Source organism: Heloderma suspectum, chromosome 2 (genome assembly GCF_057233095.1).
Source record: "Heloderma suspectum isolate Gila_16-S chromosome 2, 16-S_ref, whole genome shotgun sequence".
Classification (NCBI taxonomy): domain Eukaryota; kingdom Metazoa; phylum Chordata; class Lepidosauria; order Squamata; family Helodermatidae; genus Heloderma; species Heloderma suspectum.
This window is the reverse complement of record NC_139459.1, coordinates 304,764,798-304,787,033: the sequence shown is the minus strand read 5'-3', so window position 1 is coordinate 304,787,033 and position 22,236 is coordinate 304,764,798. Positions and strand designations below refer to the sequence as shown.

At 43.4% G+C, this 22,236-nt stretch overlaps 1 protein-coding gene across 2 annotated transcripts in view; it reads right to left on the bottom strand.

Annotated features, from left to right (window-relative positions):
• Window positions 1–1,005: 1,005 nt before the first annotated feature.
• The window catches only part of PLXNA1 (plexin A1), a 395,495-nt gene continuing 374,264 nt past the window's right edge, over window positions 1,006–22,236 (bottom strand). For both annotated transcript variants that reach the window (XM_084840187.1, XM_084840188.1), the window contains exons 29-32: window positions 20,772–20,941; window positions 17,973–18,185; window positions 14,206–14,356; window positions 1,006–5,037 (exon numbers count right to left, since the gene is read on the bottom strand). In XM_084840187.1, the coding sequence (XP_084696313.1) occupies window positions 4,942–5,037; window positions 14,206–14,356; window positions 17,973–18,185; window positions 20,772–20,941 (630 nt within the window). In that variant the 3' untranslated portion in view covers window positions 1,006–4,941. The remainder of the gene's footprint in view (window positions 5,038–14,205; window positions 14,357–17,972; window positions 18,186–20,771; window positions 20,942–22,236) is intronic.

Here is a 22,236-nt window from a genome sequence, read left to right as displayed (position 1 = left end):
GGAACCGCTACACAATGACTTCTAATCGACAGTGCTAGCAGCCCTGCATCTGGAGGCACCCAGTCTGATGGCTTGATCCCCAAACCAGATGAATCTTAAGGACTGGGATGTGAGCGCCATAACTTTCCAGCTATTTCAGCTGAAGTGATTTGTCCACTCGCAAGAGTCTGGAAGACACAGGGAAAGAATGCTGCCCTCCTCACACACCCCTTACCGGTACGTTTGGGCTAACTGCTTCTTTCCCCATGGCCAATCTACAGAGTGATGTACGTGACTTAGCTCACTCAAGGCGACTAAGGAATTGGGATGATGGGGGTGTGATTAATTGACCTAGGGCTTTCAAGAAGATAGTATATCCCAGGGCCTGTTTGAACAGATCCACTCTGCATTCTGTAGGCCCTTTAAATTAATCCAGTGCACTTCACGGTGTTTTTAGTGTAAAAGGAGAACCTAAGAGAAAGTTGCTCATTTGAGGCAAACCACTTAAGACAGTTTTTCTAGTGAACTCTCCCAAGATATTCATTGTTATTGCTGAGATGCCTAGATAAGAGGTGCCTAAGCGGGCAGCTCTTCAGAAAGGAATGTGGGCTTTTCCAGTCAAATTGCTACTTCCTACTAAATCAAAACAGATGAAGGATATGGTCACCTGCTCCTGTAGGGTCAGGATTGCACCTTTTTTCCATAATGCAGTGTCAATTTACATCAAGCCAAAAGATCCAGCCCCTACCTCTTTCAATAGAATCAATCATGTAAAATTCTATGCTCCCAAGTACACTTTAAACAAAGTCCAAGGAGGGGAATCTATAAAATATTGCGGTATATTTTGTGTGCAGCAACACTTAGCTGTCCTTTAAGGCTTAAAAGTACCCTTTTCCAGAAATAAACCATTGACGTTAATTCTCCCCCCACCCCTTGTACAAGAAGTGACAAATTAATTCCAAAATTTCAAAAATAAAAAGGTCTAAACAAACCTCTAGTATTCAACACTTGCATTTTTTTTCTTTTAAAAAATGATCAACTCAGACTAAACTCTAGCACAGTCATGCAACAGCCCACAGGTCCTACGGATTCAGAGACATCTCAGAACTCCATAGGTGGTTTTTTTTGTTTTGTTTTGTTTTTATTGTCTTCTTCTCTTCCTCCTCTTTAATTAAAAAAATAATTAAAAGGCTAAAAACAAAATTACAAAGCAATCTGAGATGTATATAGGCTTCACAAAAGATTGTTCTGCTTAGTGAAAAATGTTTGATTTTTTTCTCCATTTAGTTTTCCACTGCTTGTGTAAAAACCATATTTGATATTGGTTTGATCTCCCTCAGTTAACTATACAGTGCCCCACTGGGGCACAAGAATTAGATTGTAACAACATATATATACACACACACACACACACACACATTTTAAATTTTAATTAAAAACTTCATTACATCCCTCTCCTCCCCTTATTTGAATTCTAAGGGAATGGACAGGATCAGGCTTGGTACGTTCTGCAACAGCCTCTCTCTCAATATTACCTAGGCTGAGATAGCAACTTAGTTTATTGGTGGTGGGTGGGTAAAGGCTCAAATTTGGTGGATTTGGTCACCTGAGTTGAATTAGGGCAGTGGCTTCATCACACTGGTAAACCTAAAATAATAATTAAAGGCATTACATCCATCAAGAACTCAACTGAGGTGTTAGGCTGCAATCCTATACATGCTTGCTTGTGAGTAGGTCCCCCTGAGCTCAACAGGACTTACTTCTGAGTAGTCATATCTAGGATTGCAATGTTAGTCTGAGTAAAGATCGAGTGGAATGAAGAGATAATGAAAAAAAAGAGAGGAGCAAAGGGAAACAGATTTTAGGAAGAACCCTGATGAGGCCATTGAAATGTCTTGTGTCTCTCACTTCTTGTGCAGTAGGCTGAATATGGGAACATACTGGCTCTTTGTCAGTGATGGACCGGGAAACCCAAGCCAAATGGGCATTTCAGGATCTTCAGAAATGTTTCGCTAGTGTGCTTGAAATTTATTATATGTATTCATTTTAGTGACTTTTAGTGACAACCAGCCTTTGGTGCAAGACTCCCAGGCCAGTTTAAAATAGAATGATGGAGGGCCAGCATGTAGCTTGTAGGCCAAAGGGCTAGATTCAAATCCTAGCTTAACTAGGGAAAGTCAGTCTTTCTTTCACTTAGCTTCAGTTATATATTTGTAAAGCGAGAACAACAACAACTTCTTTTGCAGGGGTGTTGTGATGCTGAATAACATTCCCTCACTCAAAGTGTTAACATAACTAATAAATAAAAGGCTCCTTTCCAACAGTACAAAATTCACATTTCAAAGATAGAGCTGCACTGACAGTCGTACAAAATTCCAGGGACTTGAGCGGGGTGTGTGTATGTGTGTGTGTGTTTGAATGAGGACAACTTGTAACTCAAGCGTGAGCCAACACAAAATGGTATACACAACATTTCTGCACAATACAAGATGCCTTGGAAAATACTATGGCAGCAATAAGGGAACTCTTGCCTTTAATTGCACCAGAAGTACCTGATTGCAACCTGGATAATGTGCAGGTGACTAACAGCACCAAGCTCTTTCTGCTCTTTTGCAGTACTGGTACCTGTAGCCTCTGGCCTCCTGCAATGCAGTGATGGGAGTTTGCTAACTGGAACTCCAAAGCCAGCCAGCCAGCCAGCCAGCAATCAGCTGCATGGTGGAAAGAGGATAAAGCCTTTGAGTTGGACCAAATAGCAGAGAACAGAAAGTAGGACTCCATTTGCAGGAGTTGCCTCTATGTGCTCTTCTACTAGCTGTAGTACCGTCACATGGGAGTGGACAATGCTGTGCCAACCCATCTGAGATTATTTCCTTGCTATCTAGACAGGTTGAGAGCCAAGGTAGCCATAACAAGCCATGGATAATATCATCACAGTTCATTTAAAGCAGGGGTCGGCAACTTGTGGCCTACAACTCCCATCAGCCCTAGCCAGCAGAGCCAATGATGATAGATAGGAGTTGTAGGCCAAAACATCTGGAGGGCCACAAGTTTCCCACCCCTGATTTAAAGATTCTTACAAGGAAGTAATGATCTAAACTTTTTACTTGAGGATCTTGGCTGCTCGCTGACATCAGCACAGAGGAGAGATACTGAATTGCTGCCATGCAATTAGAGCCACACTTTTGTCTTCCTTTGTACTATCTTCCCCTTTTCTCATTGGCCTAGCCCCCGCCCCCCATCTGTTGATGAAGCTGCTGTCACAACTGTTTCTAATTAGGGTATTTTGTTGCAGATGAAGAGAACTTCCATTACAGACAGAGCTTTTGATGTCTGACCATTCCTCTTGCCTTAGACCCTGCTCCTTGTTCTGGGAGATGCTCTCCACTTTGCTGAAAATGGGATGATAGATATTCTAACGAGGAATGTGTACATGCACACATCCACCTACACACACGTCCACCTGTAAAAACAAAAGTGTGGGCAACCCACTATCTGCTGTTTCTGTCAGTGCTAAACTGCAGCTCCATGTTCAATCACTCTTTGTTCCTCATCTCTTTGGATGAAGACTGCCCTGATAGTATCTCTTGACTAGGACCAATGTTACCACAGACTGCCAGTGCCATGGGAATGTGGAGGAACAACAGAGTTAACATAGGTAGATATAGCTACTCTGTAGGCCTCCTGCACAGACCTTGTCAGGTGCTACTGCATCTGCTACTAAGAAATCTTTCCTTGACAACAGAAGAGGGAATACTGGGAATTGGCTCAAATGGGCAGCCCCATTCACCGTGCCTATACAGTGCCTATACATGGTAGAATCAGTTGTTTGAAAGTGCCCCTATGTCAAGTGGAAAGCTTACAAATGGGGGCAGGGGGTATACTATGAGGATGGGGCAAGGAGATCTTCAGAAGAGTTGCTAAGCTCAAGTTACAAATAACTCATCCAGATGTTATCTATAAAAAGGCAAAGCTGGGATTTTTCTTTTTAACTGTACCTCTTCCTACAAAGTAATTTACAAGGCCTGTCACAACAAACAGGGAAAAGATGTCCCTTTGGGACTTGCTACATGTGGCAATCCCTACTTTTTAAAGGTCTTTGCCTTCTTATGTCTAAACCCCCAGCACCCTCTTAAGCAGCATTCAAAACAAGAGCATCTATTTGGCCTGTGCTAAAAACATTCAAACAAAACATGGCACAGGGCAAAATGTAGGAAGAACCAAAGATAATGGGATGCTTCTCTTGGTCCCACGCACCCTCATTTCTGTCCCGACCAAATAATGGTTCTTTCGTTTTAAAAAAAATCCTGCAATGTTTGCTTGAAAATTTAGAACCTCCCCCCATCCCTATGCTTTTAATTCTTTTTTTTTTTAAAAAAAAAAACTAGTTTGTGGAAATTGTGCAAATATAGCAGTTAACACTAGAGGCAGAAGGTCAGAGAGAGAGAAAAAGGAGGGAAGATAAAGAGCAGAGGGGTCCAGGCAAGGTGGGAAAGCAAGGACAGAAGGAAAACAATGATACACCTACCCACCCGCCTACTACAGGAAAACCATAATGCAAAAACGTTGCCCTAAAAGTTAGTGCAGCCCCCAACCTTCTGCTGCCAGATCTGGGGCAGGCCTTGGTGGGGGGAGGGGGCAGTGGCGGTCAAGCTGGAGTTCTTTTCCATGGCCCTCCTTGCAGATCTCCTGGGGTCTGTCAGATTCTTGGCTACGTCTCTCCTTTCAAAAGGTCCTTAGACAGTTCAATTTGTTTTTGATAACGGTGGCTTAAGGGTTTTTTCTTGTCTTTTTTTTTTGCTGATCATTGGTGTAAAAGTTTCCAAGACGCAGCAGACTCTGTGCACTGTTTCGTGCTAGGCCCCAATATATTCGTGCTTGCTTTCTTGCTGCCGCAACTTGCTTGCCCTCTCTCTCTTAGTCTCCACTGCTAGGGAAGTCTGCAGCACTGTCTTGGCCTTTTCAGCTACTTAGGGCCATTGTGTCAATTGCCTGCTCCAACTTACTCCGCAGCCGTTGCCTTCGGGCCTGTTCATCCTTCTCTAAAGCAGCTAAAATCTGGCGAGGGAAAGAATGGAGAGGAAATTGTTAGTAAAGGAAGATTGTGCTGTAATTTGAAATGCTCTTCACAAAGGGCAGACTGGAAAAGAAAGCCAGAAGAGATCCCCCTGAACCATTAAACTTTAAATCACTACAGAAGCTTAAAAAGGATAAATTTAGCCTGTTTTTTGTTCCTTGTAAGCCTCTGTAGTAGTCTGCTGCTGAAATTTAAGCCTCTATAGCAGTTTGCCGCCTTTTTTTTTTTTTTTGCAGCTGCTGTGCTGCCAAATTTCCATGGTGGGGGCTGCATCGGAGGATGGGAGCACATGCAGTCTGCACCACCCCTGCATTAAAGGCTAGCCAAGGAGAAGAAGACCCTGCTTAAAGGTTCAGCAGAGACGAATTCCAAGATGGCTGTTCTCCTGAACATCACCAATAGGGAGAGACTGGCAAGAGCAGCAGGAATTAGGGATGGAACAAACGTATCAGCAAAAGTGTGGTTCCATTCTGGTGCTTTCCAAGGTAAAAGGAAAGCAGGGAACCACTGCTGGGAGTGAGGGGTGTTTAATCCCTCCTTGTGCCCACCATTCTCACTTACAAATGTCCCTCTTTCCAAGGCAGTTTCCCCCTCAATCTGGCTTACTTCTGGTTTCAGAGGTTGGCTGGTGAAAATTTTAAGACACCGTGGTAGTGGGAAGTGGAATTTGCATGGGGAAACTATGGGTTGGGAAAGGGTTGGGCATCCCCTACAGCCCACTGATTTTCTGTTGCAAGTTTTTGCCACGAATTATATTAGCATTATAAGAAAGGTGCTGGGAATCACATATTTCCTCAACACCATCTAATTCTACCGCCAGGGTAAAGAAGCCTGAGGGAATATTTCCTAATGGAAATCAACCCTGAGAATTGATAGTATCAAACTGTGGGATAATTTCCTAGAAAAGTTTTGGAATAAATATTCTGAAGGTAAAATTCAAAGAGAGGCCTTGCCTTAGTAACTTCTAACTGAAGGCAGTGTGCGCGCAGAACTACTTTGTTTTTAGATCAGGGATATCAACGTACAAAGTCGAATTCTTACTCACAATTAGAAATCATTCTGCTATTCAGCATTTTTAAATTTTCTATGCCAGTCTCAAAATATGCCATTCTCAAAAACGGTCTTATGGTAAATCCTGCTCTCAGTGAATTCAGGAGAGAATCTGATCCTATCTGTCTCTGTGCCTCATCACCTGTACAGTTTCATTCTTCAACAGAGTCTCTGCCTTTGGTTGCTGGGCAGAGCTAGACAAACTGCTGATGAAGAAATTAAATCTGTGGGACCAACACAGATTGTTTCAACATGCAACCTCAGTGTGGTCTCAAACAATGTAAGACCTTGTTGCTATTAATCTTTGATTAAACTTTGGCTATCAGGGGCCAAACTTTGATTAAACTTTGGCTATATTACAGAAATGTAATAAATCATCATCAGATGATGATGATGTCTCCACAATATCGGGAACATCACAACACTGGAATTTCTCCATTGAAATCTCATTTCTCTAGACCAAGGATGGGGAATGTGTGGCCCTTCAGTTCTTGGACTGCAGCTTCCATGATTCTTCACCATTGGCTGTGCTGGCTAGGGCTGATGGGAATTGCAGTCCACCAACATCTGGAGGGCCACCTGTTCCCCAACCCTGCTCTAAGCTGACCTATGTTTCAGTGACAGTCCAGAGAACAGGAGGAAAACCCTTCTGGTATTTAACGTGATAAGGATTTCTACTGGAGGTGCCAGGGAAATGGTTAAGGAAACACTGGGGACAGTCATAAAATCAGCATTTTTCATTCTGGAATAACTGATCCAGAATACAGTCCACATGCTAATTCTGTTCTCAGAATCACCCTAGATCGCCATTTGGATGTAATATTGGAAAAAATCTAGAAAAAGCTTACTCTTTTTTGTATTCTTTAGTTACCCAGGTTATATGAACTTAGGGATGTTGTGAGCAGGGCTTTGGAGGGTGAGGGGAGAAGGAAAGGATTTGGCAGGAAAGGCAGGCATTTGGGTTCTGGTGAAAGGAGTAAAGAGAGTGGGAGATCAGAGACATAAAAAAGAGAGATTCCTGTCATCATAGGTCTGTTGAACAAAGCTCCACCTCCTTTAAATTGCACTGCCAGATAAAGAACAGATGATTAAAATGCAAACCCATCAGAAATCCCATTATAGTGGCTAAGTTTGTTGTGAGTGCAAGGTGGATTTCCCGTTCCAATTAAATGTCAAGGCATCCATCAAAGGGGACTTGATTAACCATTTCATTGGCTGTGTAATTGGAAACAAACTCTTGTATAATTAATAGACTGACTATTAGGAGGCAGGAAAGGTCCATCACAAGCCCTACAGGTAATTCCTTAGTATGGAAATCAGCTCCTTTTGATTAAAAGCAGCTGTGGTGCCCTACAGGTCTCCCACACTAAACGTGCAGCATGTGCCGTGGAAGGTACACAGCACTGCAGCTCAGGACCTTGCGGATGCTGAGGCACTCAAAAGTCCTGTACAGATTATACAAAGGTTATTTGCCACAGAATTAGCGAATGCACAGGGAGTCACAGAGTTGAAAAACGGGGTTAACTCTATGCCTGGGTGAAGGATATCCTAAGGCTGCAATCCCAAGGGAGCAGGTCTCAGTGAACCTTCTCCCTACGACTTTCCAGACAGGAACGATGATTCCACAACCTCCCTGGTACAAAAACTGTTGCCTGCTGAAATTCTGCAGAGGGATAGCCCAGACCTGAGTTTGATCATGTGAAAGGTTCCCAATATTTTGTCCAGAGCGCTGCTTCTTGCCACCAACCATAAAGACCTCTAGGTGGTGCCAGAGCTTTGAATGCAACAAAACAACAAATTAGGTTGGCAGAAGCAAAAATTAAAATCTTGAAGTTATTGGAGCCAGTAATTGAATGGAAACAAGAATTCTATTCACAGTCCCCAAATCCCTTTCCTTCCTGATTCAAGAAGAGGCTATCAGTAAAGTTTGTGAGTGCTGAAAGATTTACAACCAGCTTTGTATTTGTTTGATCTTGTGTTACCATGTTGCCCTTCTGGGAGCAACACAGTAAAGAGGAAAACTACAGGGAGCATAAAGAGAGGGAGTGAGATGCATGTCTGTCACCTGCTTTAAGGAGCTGGGACTGCTGTGATTAGGAAGATGCAAAAACCCAAATGAAAATTAATTATGATTTTCATTCAGCGCCAATGACAGCATATTATAGCACTGAACAACAGGAAAAATTATTCTCTCCCATTTTGCATCAAAGAGGGTGCAATCGGGCTGCATGTAATTGTGTTTAATGAATGAAAACAAACAAAGGGAACAGCTGCTATTTATTAATCCCATTACAAATAATAAAAGAAGTTCCTGAGAGCTGTGAACACATAGGCAGTGCTTTTAGAGTGGGCTATGGATATACATTCAACAGATGCCAGGCAGCGGTTAACCAGGAAAGGCAAGGAACGGCAACTCATCCTGCATCCAGCTCATTAAGATTACACTTTCTAACCACGCAGTGCATGCCTTGTTATTGATTTCTGCTTTTAAGGCCTTGCTGATTTGTACAACTAATGAAAGGGAACACTGGGCGCCAGGGCAGCTGGTTGCTATGAAAGTGTCTCTAGTAACAGTTCTTTGGGGGTGTTACCTCTGGTCTGAGCTTTGTGGTTACTTTTGGTCTAACATAGAGGGCTGGCATCTTGCTGAGGGGCAATACAACTCTGCTGATGACTAGGGCCCTGTGGATGTGACTGTGTTCTTGCATGGCGGTGCACCCTTAAGTCATTCCTGACCAGAAGGACTTCTGTCTCCTCATAAGGAAGATCTGCTCCTGGGATTCTTGACATATACCAAGGATTTCCGGACCTGGGGCTCACTGCAACCTACAAAGTTTAATCAAGGTATGGCACAAAAATAAATGTTGCTTAGTTTTATTTGTGAGAAAAGTAGTAATGACTCTCCACGTGTCATTTTATATAAATGTGATTGTATTGCTCTCTGATGTGCAGACAGTAGAAAGGCAAAGGACAGGTGTCAGTCAGCCCCTTGAGGGCATACGCCTACATTGCCCCAGAAAAGGTGCTCCATAGCTATGAAGCCTTTATTGCTAGTTGATGCCAACAGCATTACAGAGTCTGACCATCCATGAGGGTTCTGGATTGCTTATGCTCCTGGACTAGGATCTGAAGAATACAGAGACCTTCAAGAAGAAGCACCTGGCTCAAAATTAGGTCTATGACTTCACACTGTCAGCAGAGTAACTTGGGGCTGCTCTCCTGGTGAGTGAAGACACTCGTGTTTAAAAGTGGGTCTTAGTTCAGCAGCCCCGTGCTCTCATGCAACTCCCACTCTTGAGTTTCATGTGTAAGAAGCTTTTCTCTTTCATGGCTCTTTATGCATAGAGACTGCATCATTGGATCACAGCTAGTGTGTTGGAATGGGTGATTATCAAACTGATGCAAGGATTGGCTATTTCAGTGGAATATTATCCCTTCTCTTTCATGCCAGTAGGAGAACGCTTAGGCCTGGACAACAAAAAAGGCATGGGTTGGTTGTATTCTAACTAGGGACGTGTGAATCAGCAAAACTTGAGCTCACCGATGTTCTCTGAATTCCATCTCAAGCACTTATCAGATTGCAAGTTTCATGTTTTTCTTTTCGCATGAAAATCTGTGTGTATTTTCACGCATATTTTCCCAAATGTACACATCAATTGTGCGCATCTCTGAAAAGTATGCATCCTTCTCCCGTTGATTTAAGCGTATTTGTGCACATTTTTCAAGTGTACGCATGTTGTTGAATGCAATTTCTTGGGATCAATGGATCACAAGGCAAGCCTGGGAATATATGGACTTCAACCGCAGATTGTGTCAGAGTTCAGTCTGGAAGGTGCAAACCGGGTAAATCCTGATTAAAAAATGAACTAAAACGAATTTCTCATACATCCCTATTTCTAAATTTATATTGTATTTTTACAACAGAGGAGGGATCCAGCATGTCACTCCTGTATCTCAAAGTACTGTGTTATTACACAATGCTCTCTGAGAACAACACTACTTTGCAGAAAATCTAGGAGAAGAGCCTGGAGTACTTGTATCTCTTATGGAGAAAGCAATATGTATTAATTAACCCTTGTTAATATACCTGGTTAACAACAGATTGACATGTGGGTTCATTCCTATGGCATAAAACACAATGCAGAGAACAGCCTTGGGTGTTAATAATGTTCATATAGATTGATGAACAGTGTACATCTACCAACCTGAAAGATTGGTAAAACTTGCTTCTTCTTAAGGTGCCATCTCCTATCGGAGGTTAGCTATCATTACAGCTATTTTCGTTTTTGATGCTGCTGCTCTGAAAACTTGCAGTGCTCATCATCAATATTGGTTCTAGAATAGGAATGGAAGAGGGGCTGGGACAGAGGACACAGCAGTAGGAAACGGGAGTGCGGTCAGCAACACAAGATCCTATCCTGGAAGGAACTCTGCTAGGCTGAGTTGTATCGTTGAGCTGCACATTCAAAGTAACACTGGGCCTCTGCCAGTGGAAAGTGCTAGGTACATTCTGCAAAATGCATGCTGCCACAGACCTAGCCAATGACCCGGTTCACATGATCAAAGTAAGACGCATTTAAGTAACAGTGCATGTGGGATGTGATTTCCATAATCACTTGTCATGTTGTCCAAACCTGGGCAGCAAGGAATGCTGGAGGGGGAAACAACCCTTCAATAACCCTACAGAAGCCCATGGGTTATTGGAGGGTTGTTTCCTCCTCCAATAAGCCATGCCACCTGGGTTCAGACAACATACCAAGCCACACACAGGCGATGATTATAGAAATCATCCTTGGCATGCACCGCGATTTAAATACTCAGTTTTGATCATGCGAACCAGCCCAACGTATGGATTACGTGTATGAAACCCATGTCTTGGCATGGAAGCCGCTCTGCTGTAGGTCTTCTATTGTTGTATTCTTAACTGATTTGTTTTTAATGTTATGTTAACCAAGACTTTATTTTAATTTGTACTTTATTATTGCTAGCCACCTTGAGCACTGTTTTGGGTGGGAAGGCAGGATATAAATTTAATTAATGAATGTAAAAAAACAAATGTTCAGTTTTTGCTGACTAGCAAATTTGATTCAGCTGTCCACCAGTGATGTTAACCTGGTGTCACTCAGAAATAATGGTTGGTCAATTTCTGATATGCAAAGCACTTTATAATAACTACTTAATTAACTAAACCTTTATGGTTTCTCTATAAGGCAGGCAGGCAAATGGATATGATAATTTATCCTGCTCTACTAAAGGACTGTAAGCTGAACCATTGTAACTTGGCCCAAAGCAATTCACCAAATCCATGGTTGAGCATCAAGAGTTTTCTAAAGACCTAAACTTTGAGCCCTGTCTATTCAATCATGAATTAATGTATTCTTTTATGTAATCTGTTAGATCCACCCCTTTATACTACCTTTGCCTCTGCCCGCAAGAGAGTTCTCTCTCTCTCTCTCTCTCTCTCCTCCCAATTATGAAATGTAAGCTGCTGGGTCACTGAGAGAAGCTTCCCTCACCAGCTCTCAAAGAAACCTATTTATATCTTTGTCCAGGTCTTGTACAAAGGCCTGTTATTGCCTTACGCAAGCCACTATCCCCCTCCCCCAGCACTCATTGTTTTTCAGATGGGCAATAAAATCCATGTGATCCTGTTACATATATTTTTATTAGAGTGATACATTTTATTGCTTTAATAAAGGATTGCGGAGAATGTGTTCTAAAAGTACTTTATGGAGTTCGTGCCAATTATGGCAGATGGGTTTTTAACCACTCTTAAAACTTAACAAGCTGATTGAAGTGACTCTCTTGTGACTGCAAATACTCTCCACTCCCCAACCCTGGATTACATATGAGGTCACCAGTGCATGGGTCCTTTGGAATTACCCAGCACAGAGAAAAGCAAAACCATTAAAATAGAGGCTGCTTCCTTCTATTCTTCATGCTTCTATAGTTGCAGAGTGTTCTATATTCACGATCTGATTGCACAGGTGTCAGGATTCCTTTAGCCCCCACTTTATTTCAACGCAAAGACAAACACAGACGAGAGGATTCAGCCTACAGCTTTTAATCCATTACTTCACAGGGTCATACAGATGCAAATTCTCAGTGACTCTCAGTCTACAAAGGAATGCCTTCAGGGGAATTCAAAAGGAAGTTAAGAGAGTTGCCCGCCGTTTGAAGAGCAAGGCAGTCTCACTAGCCTAACTTAAGGGTGGGGGAGGAACCTCTCTCTCATGAGGCTTCTGAGTGCAGCTTCTCACACAAGGCCAGTCGGGTAGACCGTCTAAATTCTGCCCTGGCCTTCTCTCTCTTTGCTCTGTGCCTGCACCTGGCATCTAATAAATCAGACTCTCCAAACCCCATCTCCTGCTGTTCGCTGTCTCTCACAGAGATGTGTGAAGAGGAACCTTCATCCTCAGCCAGCTGGGCATTTGTAACCTGAGAAGCCAGCCCAGTCCTGTCTGGACTAGCCTGGGAAAACACCTCCCCCATGTCTGGTGGTTCTCCTTCAGAATCTGAACTGCCATCCCACTCCCTGTGCTCAGAAACAACCCTGACAACAGGGCAGCGGGGAGGGATTATGTTTCAAGGAATTTTCTTTCTTTTCATTTGTTATTTAATTCATTTATTTAATGATATGTGTACTCTTATGTGATTTAGTCCACTTTTTTCTTACTTACCTGTTATATATTTGCTGACATTAGTTGTGATGTTTTTCTATTTCGTTTTATTATTATTTCTTACTTGGAGAGAGAAAAAGGTATTTTGTTTGTTTAAAAAGATTGGCTTCTGTTTGTTTACTTTGAGCAGTTCAGACAGCAACGTAGGGAAGAAGGACAGGGGAAGAAGGGTGGAAGCATGAATATATAATAACTTTCTGGATCCTGGGCATGTAACAGGAGTATGTGAAGAGAGAAGTAAATATTACAAAGGAAACATAGTGTCCCCGCCTTGTAACACTAATGCAGGGGTTAGGGGAACTTTAGCAGAGGAGAATCTGTGGACAGGAGAGAGGTCATTTATCCTTCCTCCATCCCCACCCTTCGCCAATGTCTTTCTTGCCTCCCACACCAGTTGTTAAGTCTTCCAAAATCTTGAGAGCCCAGAATTTGGGAGAGGGGATGGACTTGCAGGGCAGAATCAGCAGCCATGGGAGGAATGCAACACCTCTCTCCCCCGATTCTCCCCTATAAAAGTTTCCTCTTATTCCTGTTATCACAAGAATTGCATAATTGGGCCAAATGTCTGCAGAGATGACTAACTCCCTTGTAAGATAAAGGGTACTTTCTCACTATGAAATAACCCCAGACAGGTTCTAAAAGCCAACGTTTGCATCAAACACCAATAGTAAATGAAAGACAACACCATGATAGCTAGCAAGTGGATGCCGGCAGGATCCTTCAATCAGCAGACCGTAAACATGCAACTGCTCAACATGCATCCATGATTGTGTGTCTGTTGCTTTTACACATAATCAAATCAAGGAGCCATTGGACTCCTTTTGACAGGTTAAAAAACACCGTTGCTTCTATCTATGCATGGGAGGTGTTCTAGGGCAATGTCTGACTGTCATGTGCTCTTTATCTGACTATGCTACTGTGTCCAAGGCAAGGAACGATGTAGTGGCTCTCTAGGGGGGAGTGAGAAATGTTGACTCTAGCTTGCAACTGCTATGCCAGATTCCAGTCACACCCCCAACATTTCTTCCTGCCACTTCGTACGCATCCCTTCCAAAAACATTTGGCCTGACAGTGGCAGATCTATTCTAAACAGCACAGAAGACATTTATTCCTAAGTATTTTTAGGTGATCATTCGTAGCACAGTAAAGGCTGTTCCTTTCCCCACATATACAGTTGGGCCTTTTTTGCTCTTTATGGTACCACTGGGGGTAAGGCATAAGCATAAAATGTGGTGGAAAGTTACTTCAGGAGCCACCACCTCCTTTGCAACAAACGTACAACCTCCATCTCTACCCAACAAGAACTGTTCCCATCCTGCATTTCGTATGAGATATATCTCTTTGACCAGAAGACAGAAAAGGGAGATTTGGGTAAATAGTTGCCAGAAAGCTGTATTGAGAAGCCCCGCTGCCCCTTACCTCATCCTTGTACTTGGTGATATACGAGTAGATCTCGTGCAGCGCACTCATACTGTTGAACTGGCTCAGGTGTAACCGCGACTGCTCCGCCAGGTAGGCGCTCATGTCTTGGTCGCTGATTGCTGGCATTTTAGCAATATCTGCATAATATCTACAGCAGGGAGCAGGACAGACAGATCATGTTGTTGAAAATAGAGAAATGTTCAATGGGAGGAAAGAGAGGCTCTTTCTGAGGACAAAGCTGGGCATTTCTGGAAACAGAACGAACAGGCCTCTAGATTTATTGTGACAAAGCTATTTATTACACTGAAGCAACAGGGTATTATGTGAATGAGTTCAGAGTCAATGGTTTTCCACTCCTCTGCCAAATGACCTTCCTTCTGATTTCCGTCACAAAATCACAGCAAACAGAATATTGTTACTCATCACAGAAACCTTTGTAATTTTTTTCCAATCATGAGAGGCTTGGGTTTGGTGAACTAGTTGAGGGGAACACGATGGTCAGCTGAGTTTGTAATGGAAACAGAAAGTATTAGGACCATGTGAACTGGCTATTTGGAGGGACCAGAGGAACTAACAGACCCTACAAGCATCAGACGAAGGCACAGGACCAATACTGAGAATCAACAGCAGACCTAGGATGCAGGATGTTTCTGTTCTAGAATAGTATCTGTGGGGGCTGGTGTGGCTGGAAAAGAGACATGGGTCTGTCCACAGATGAGGCATCGCTGGTGTGACCATAACTGCATTATGGAAATGGTCCCTAATTGAAAGCTACTGTGGTATATTAAGCTCTGGACTTGGACCAGGGAGATTCCCTACTCAGTCCGGAAGCTCCCTGGGCAATCTTGATCTTACGACAGTCTCTCTCAGCCTAATGTACTTCACAAGACTGTTGTGAAGTTAAAAAAAGCATGTCTGGGGAAAAGTTCCATGGAGGAAGGACAATATATAATCTTCTAAGTTCGATATACATCCTTATGAATGTTGAGGCAAAAGGCATATGGAATCAAGTGAGGAGTATTTTTCAAAGAAGTTCTTGCACTACCGTTGGAACCAAAGTAGTTACTGCGGAGGGCGCTGGGCTTCTTCAAAACTTTGTGTTGGGCTATGCCAGGAGTGGGGAACATGTGGCCTTCCAGAGGTTGTTGAACTACGGCTCCCACCATGCCTCACCACTGGCAATGCTGACTATGGCTGATGGGAGTTGCAGTCCAACAATCTCCGGATGGCCACACATTCCCAGTCCTGGGCTAGGCTCTGTTGACGGAGGCATGAGTTGAACAGCAGGTCTGCAATGGGCATTCCTCTGAGGTGGGCTCTATGGAGCAGGACTCCTCTCAGCTGAAGGGGGGGGGGTTCCAGAAGTTGTGTATTTATTGTACAGCTCTTCCATGATAACAACAGTAATAATACATTTAGCACTGATAAAGCCTTTTATAACTATTTATACTAACAACTACATTAGCTCCCAGAAAGTAAATATCCGAAGTTTCAGATTTTTAAAGCCTCCTATGTTGGGTGGCCTTGTGGGATAGATCCTGAGGGAAATGCTAGCTATAAAATGCCAGTATAAAGTGCAACCTTCAGCCAATGTCAAAAATAGCTCGCTAGGCAAATAGCACCAACCACTACAAAAGCAGACAGACATGAGATGCTGCAATATGTAAAAGTCTGCACTGCAAAGAGGCTCCTAATGCTGACATCTAGACTGGCAACTGAAAAGGCAGCTGGGAGACCAAGAGGGCGTAAGTAATGGCCTTGCCCCAGCTGCTCTCATCTTGCAATAGTGGCATGAGAAGGAAAGGAGCACCCACGGACCTACCCCGCCACACAATATTAGTCAGAAGGTTCTGGCCATGTGTCTGTCACCTATTAGAATGGATGAGCAGGGCCTCTCACTGAAATAATCTTGAATGCCCTTTAACCCTTTATCTCTCACAATCAGAAAGAGGCTGCATTCACACGGTTTGAATTAAAGCCATGGCACAGCAATAATGGAAGATGCCACCCTCCTCCTCATCTCTCACATCGCATGAAGGTAGAGCAATACTGAGCCAGCCATGTGGGTGGGAGCAGGAGGCAACATAGCACCCTCGAATACCAAGCCCTTCCCCCTTCCTGTAGACATAATTTCTGCTGAGGGATAATGCTGAGAGGGTTACACAGGACAATTCCCACCCGAGGCCTCAGATGTGCTTGAAATGTGGAGGAGGCAGGTGTCTGCAGACACCAGAGAGAAGAATTCCATCTCATCTTCTCAAAGGGGGGATGTAGTACACAGCTTCCAGCAGAGGACTTCTGACTATGGTGGGCATCAGAATATGCCTGCTACTGCTGAGGATGTCAGACTGCATGAACACTACCTGGAGGCTTCATTTTCATCTTTCATGGGCTGAAACGTCTGTCCATTTCATGACTGGGGCAGGAAGATCAAGACAGCACACTTCTCAGCTCCCCAGGAAACCTATAAACGAATTGTGCCTCCCCTCCCCCCACTGCACCCCCAAGCCTAACAACTCAGACATTCGGTAAGGTATGGCAGGTCTAGGGAAATTAAGCTTCTGCCTTAGCTCCCTTTCCAAAGCCTATGCAAAGCATCCAGAAAAAAAGGAAAAGAGAAAGATTATTCTTTGAGCCAAACTATTTAACGGTGTCCCACTAATTTCTTACACATTTTTCATGGGGGCCTATGAGCTCAAGAAAACAATTTCTCATAGCTTGGGCTGCAAACAGCCTGGTGGAAGAACAAAGAGTTCCTTTCCTTTTTCACAGTGTTCCTCTGTCAAATTATCCCTCTTTGTCAGCTGGAGTGGAAAAACTTTGTGGGTTTGCCTGATACATCAATATGGTGGTGATGGTAGCAACAGACAGATCTTTCACAGGGGCGTTAGCTCCAGCGAGTGCCGCTCTTTCCACTGTGCAAACCATTTTTAGTAATAATACATTTTAAAAAAATAATTAACAAGACAAACATGATTAAAAGAAAGTCAACCCAAACAGCCTTGGTAACATCTCTGAAGGGCAAAACCTGTCTTCATCTCACCCAACACAACATGCTTGCACAGTTTTCACGTTTTTCTAATTCAGGCTGCAAGTTCTTCTGGCGAGATATTTTTTTCTGCTACTCTCTTCTTTTCATTGGATCCAGAGTTTTATCCTGCTGGTGAGAACATTCCTGAGTGGAGTTCTGCTGAGAACATTCTCTCTGGTGGAAAGGGGGTGGAGGGGAGGAGAGTGGTTTTCGCCAATTCCTCCCTCCTTCTGCAGCCCCCAGCACCACCTCCCCCTCTGTTCCAGAGAGACCCCAAACCCTCTGTGATAAGATTTTCAGGGGACATGGGAGGATTGCAGGGGGGAAATGGAATAGGTGAAGATTGCGTCCCCCATTTAGCTCAACCAGAAAAGCTCAACTGGATCAAAAGCCTCCTGCTTCCATATGCAGGACACTTATGCTGGATCCAACTCACTATAAATGGCTACCTCCATGATTTGACCATCCCTCTCACACATGCTCTATTTATTATTCATGGGAGGCGTGGGGCAGGGACTGAGAGCAATTGTACTTTCTTTGAAAAACCAACCAAACAACCATAATTTGCAACGGTCTAGAAATATTTCTTCATCTCCCAATCCTGGAAGGCTCATTCATTGACAGGTGACGATCTGTACCAAGCTCTCCAGCAATTCAGAGCATATAGCAGAAAAGCCACACCACATACAGCTCCGTCATGCAAGCCTGCCTCTCCGTGGCAGAAGTCACTCACCTTTCTACCCAGCTCTTATAGTTGGGGATGTCCTTGGCGTACAGTAGTTTATTGGAGGGAGAGTCTTTCCCTAGCTTGTGCTCAGACGTTGAGCAGGAATCCATGAATGTCTGAGCCACCACTGATAGGCAGGCATCAGTAATACTGTTCTTGTGGATGTCAAACACAAACTGGGGGTTCTTAATCACATTCACCCAAAAGCGCAGAGGTAGACTGCAGAGGAAAAGGAAGGAGAAAGTCAGGCTGGGGAAACATATTCCTAGTAGCTGCTGACAGGGCCCCTGACAATAACCTTTCGCTGGTCAGAATCCCAGAAAATGGGCCAGATATTCTCTCCAAACCTCCATATAAGATAATAACTTGTAACATGGTTTAACAGCTTTTCTGTCCTGTCACTTCCATCTCAGGGCAGAGTGAAATATCAGTAAGCAGCTTGATATTTCTCTCCTTATACAATTAAACTGAATCATTTATTAAAGGCACGGTAGCGAATACAAACAATGTTTAAGTCATGGAGACTTGTGTCAAATACCCGCAACCAGGCCACAGCAAATGGCATCCTTTTGTGGCATATGATAGAAATGAGGATGAGGACATTTACCAAAGCCACTGAAGTTTGCCTTGGGATTTACCAGTATGTGTCAGCATTTTCTGTCATTACCTACTGTTCTTCTAAAATCTTAAGAATTACTGGTAAAATGTCAGCATCCACCAAGTTTCTGACATTTACCAAACAAAACTAGCATGTTCATAAATCCCACTATCAGCCCTCTAGAACAAGGGTGCCAATTTGTGGCCCTCCAAATGTTTTGCCCTTCAACTCCCATCATCTTTCAACATTGGCTATGCTGGCTAGGGCTGATAGGAGTTGTAGGCTAAAACATCTGGAGGGCAACAAGTTGCCCATTCTGAATCTAGAGCCCATGATTCTATAACTGTAACCTTTCTAAGGAACTGGAACCATTGCTAAAGGAAGGGCAAACTCCTCCCTGACCCGTTCCTACCTAGAATTCGGGTTTCTCTTGACTAAGCCAACTGGCAGAGAGCCCTTCAAAATCCATGCAGTATAGGTGGGTGTGCATTTTCCATAGGACACTCATTTCCTCTTTCACATAAGCATGATCAGTTGTGAGACCTCAATACTTTCCTTCTCCCTGGAATTCATAACTGCTGGTGAAAATGAAAGTGCTGGGGAACCAGAAACTGTTCAGCCCACAGTGTGTCACCGTAACTAAGTTTCAGAACTCTGCCCCAGCACAAATGCTTCCTGGGAATACTCCCTCTCCCCAGTTCCTTACTTTCCCTGGGTCTAGTTCTCACTAGCAAAGATTCCTAAGTATAGAAATCTAGCATAGGGAATCCTACATATAGAAATGTCAGGGAGGCTATAACTTTTCTCCCTGACATCTAGGTTTCTGTGTGTATGGAGGAGACTTGTATCACCTGTGTCAGCACCTATAGTCTGAAGTGGCATAGTTCAAACAGAGGTTTGCCATCGCAGTGAAAACTAGGCCTTGGTTCCCATTAATACATTTGTCTGAAACACCAAATGCTTCGCTCCCCATGATCCTTATAACACGGGTGCTGGACATGCACACGTATTTTAATTTCAGAGAATGATCTCATGAAATTATCTCTACGCACTGAATTAGCATCCTGAAATAAGCCTGGGCATTAGTATGCAGGAGCCGGCCTCCCCAGGCTCTGTGCGACTGCAATCCCGGCATCATTGGGATTCTTCCCCAACTGCTGCTTTCCCCTTCCAGTGGCACTTCTTCTTTTAATATAGAAAGCAGAGTGATAAATCAGTTCCAGGGGTTTCCATGCTCTCGTATTTCCATTTAAAAATGTTTTTTTCTGCCCTGCTAATTACTGACAGTTACTGAACTATACAAAAGCAATTTGGCTGTCATTTAACAAATGCCAGAGATGAGAATGTATTTTCTTATCCCCAGCAACGGTGAAAGGACCTGAGAGATGAAATCGGCAAGGCAGCGGAAGGGGAGAGCACAGAGGGGAGACACGAGGTCTGACACGAAGCACAGGGCTTACCCTATCACGCTACACTCTGAGGACACAAATCCCCTAGGCTTTAGTACACACAGATAGCAAGACTGAGTCTGGCTCTTCAAGGCAATTCAAAATGGCATCTCAATGAGGATAATTTTCCTACCAAGTTCTAAAATACAGGCTGGAGCAAACTTCACCATCACAATTAGAACTGGTTATATACAATTACATTCTGTAGTTTAGGAAGCCTATGCTCAATTGGGGGGGGGGGGGCACTACCTTGAAAATACCAGCATAGGATTAAAGCACAGAAAACCTGACTGTTTGGCTGTGATGGGTCTGTAGAAATGCCTTACATAATAAATATATATATGAGGCTTCACCTACCCTTGGAAACAATGAAGCATGAGTATATTTAGGCACTTCAGTTTCCCATCCGGTTGAGGCAATTTTTACCATTTGATTCATTTTCTGAAGAAGGGTGGTGCAAACCCAGATTTCCTGTGGGAAGGTTTCTGAAGCCATCCATTACTTGGAATAAAGTTGACATCTCCCTGACAGTAACAACTTACTAATAGTTGTGCCCCAGTTTTCGCCCAGCCACAGATTACACAGGAAGCCAGACCACTGATCCATCTAGCTCGACACTGTCTACGCTGACTGGTAGCAGCTCTCCAGGATTTCAGACAGGAGTCTTACCTAATTCTACCTGGTGACGCCAGGGATTGAACCTGGAACCTTCTGATTGCAAAGCATCTGCTCTACCACTGAGCTACAGCTCCCTCTTACCAGTTACTCTTCCATGTGTGCCTGACATCGTAGTCATTGATCTGGTGCTTATCAGCTTGTTCATCTAAGAAGTCAAACATGTACTTGATGGCCAGAGGCAAGGCACTCCCTCGGTGGGCCGTGCTGAAGATGGTCTCAAACAAGTCATCAACAAACTTCTGCAAGGTCCCCTAGACACACAAAAAGGCAGAACATTTGCTCAGCACTACTTAATACATCATGCATATGAATGGAACAGCAGCATAGGAATGAAGGCATTGTCAGCTTAAAAGGGTTAAAGATCTCACTGATATTACAAGCCCGAAGTTTATGCTCTGAAAAAAGGAACAGAAGTGTCACCAGTGGAAACAATAGGACCATACGGGCCTTTGTTAGATTACGCAGGACAATTAAGGCTGTCTTGTGAAGAGGTCTTATCACCCTTCCACTACTGGACAAGACACCTGCTATTAGACTTATTTTATTAATACATTTATATCTCATCACAGAACTCAAGGTGCCCTACATGGGCTTTCCAAGTCCCATCCAGAACTACTGCGTAAGACTGAAGTACCATGGAAGGCTGATTCATACATTGGACCACAAAAAATCAAACACTCTAGCATGTATGTTTCATTTGTAATTCAGGACACCACAACAAAGAACCATAAAGTAGATTAATCAGTAGCAGAGAGTCATGGAGTGCAATCTTTTTGTCATGGGCACATCAGAATTTGGGCTGATAAAACTGGACCTGTCCTTGCATCCATCCATTTAAGCTGGTTCATGTGCCATGTCAGCCATACACAAATCTTCAATTTAATAGTCTTCTGTAAGGGTGAAGTATTATAATTTTACAGGCCTGGAAAGAAGACAAGAGAATAATCCTAATCCTTTGAGATGTCTAGCTCAGTGTTTGTGTTAAACCACAAGATCATTCTTTTTCAGTTGAATTCCATGCTTGGCTTGCTGAAGGGTGTGAATTCTTGCTAGGAAAGATAAACACATAGTGCTGTCATTTGTCATCCCATATAGAAAATGGCTACTGAAGTATGAAATGCATTAAAAAGATGAAGCTAGAATCCTGGTGTAAGACTGATGGGTGGGTGGGGATTGAACAGGAGAGGGTTAATGGAGTTGGAGACTGCCTTAATATTCCTAATAAGTGCCAAGCACTTTCCTTTTGTTAGGGAGGAATCAGCTAAGGATGAGGAAAACCAGGTGTGTGTGCGGAAGACAGACGACAGTTTGAGTGCAAGAGAAAGAGATACAGAGAGCTGAATTTAGGCTCTGTGAGCATCTTGGGGCGCTGACTGCCTCCCTAGAGATCTGACTGCCTCCCTAGAGATCTGATGTTGGAGCAGTAGACTATGGCTGTCTGGTGGAGTATTTAAGCTGTGCCTCCACCTATGCTCAACCTGTGTATTTGTGAATCAACAAAGATATTACAAAACACCAATAAGCCTTCTTTTCCAAAGGAAACCAA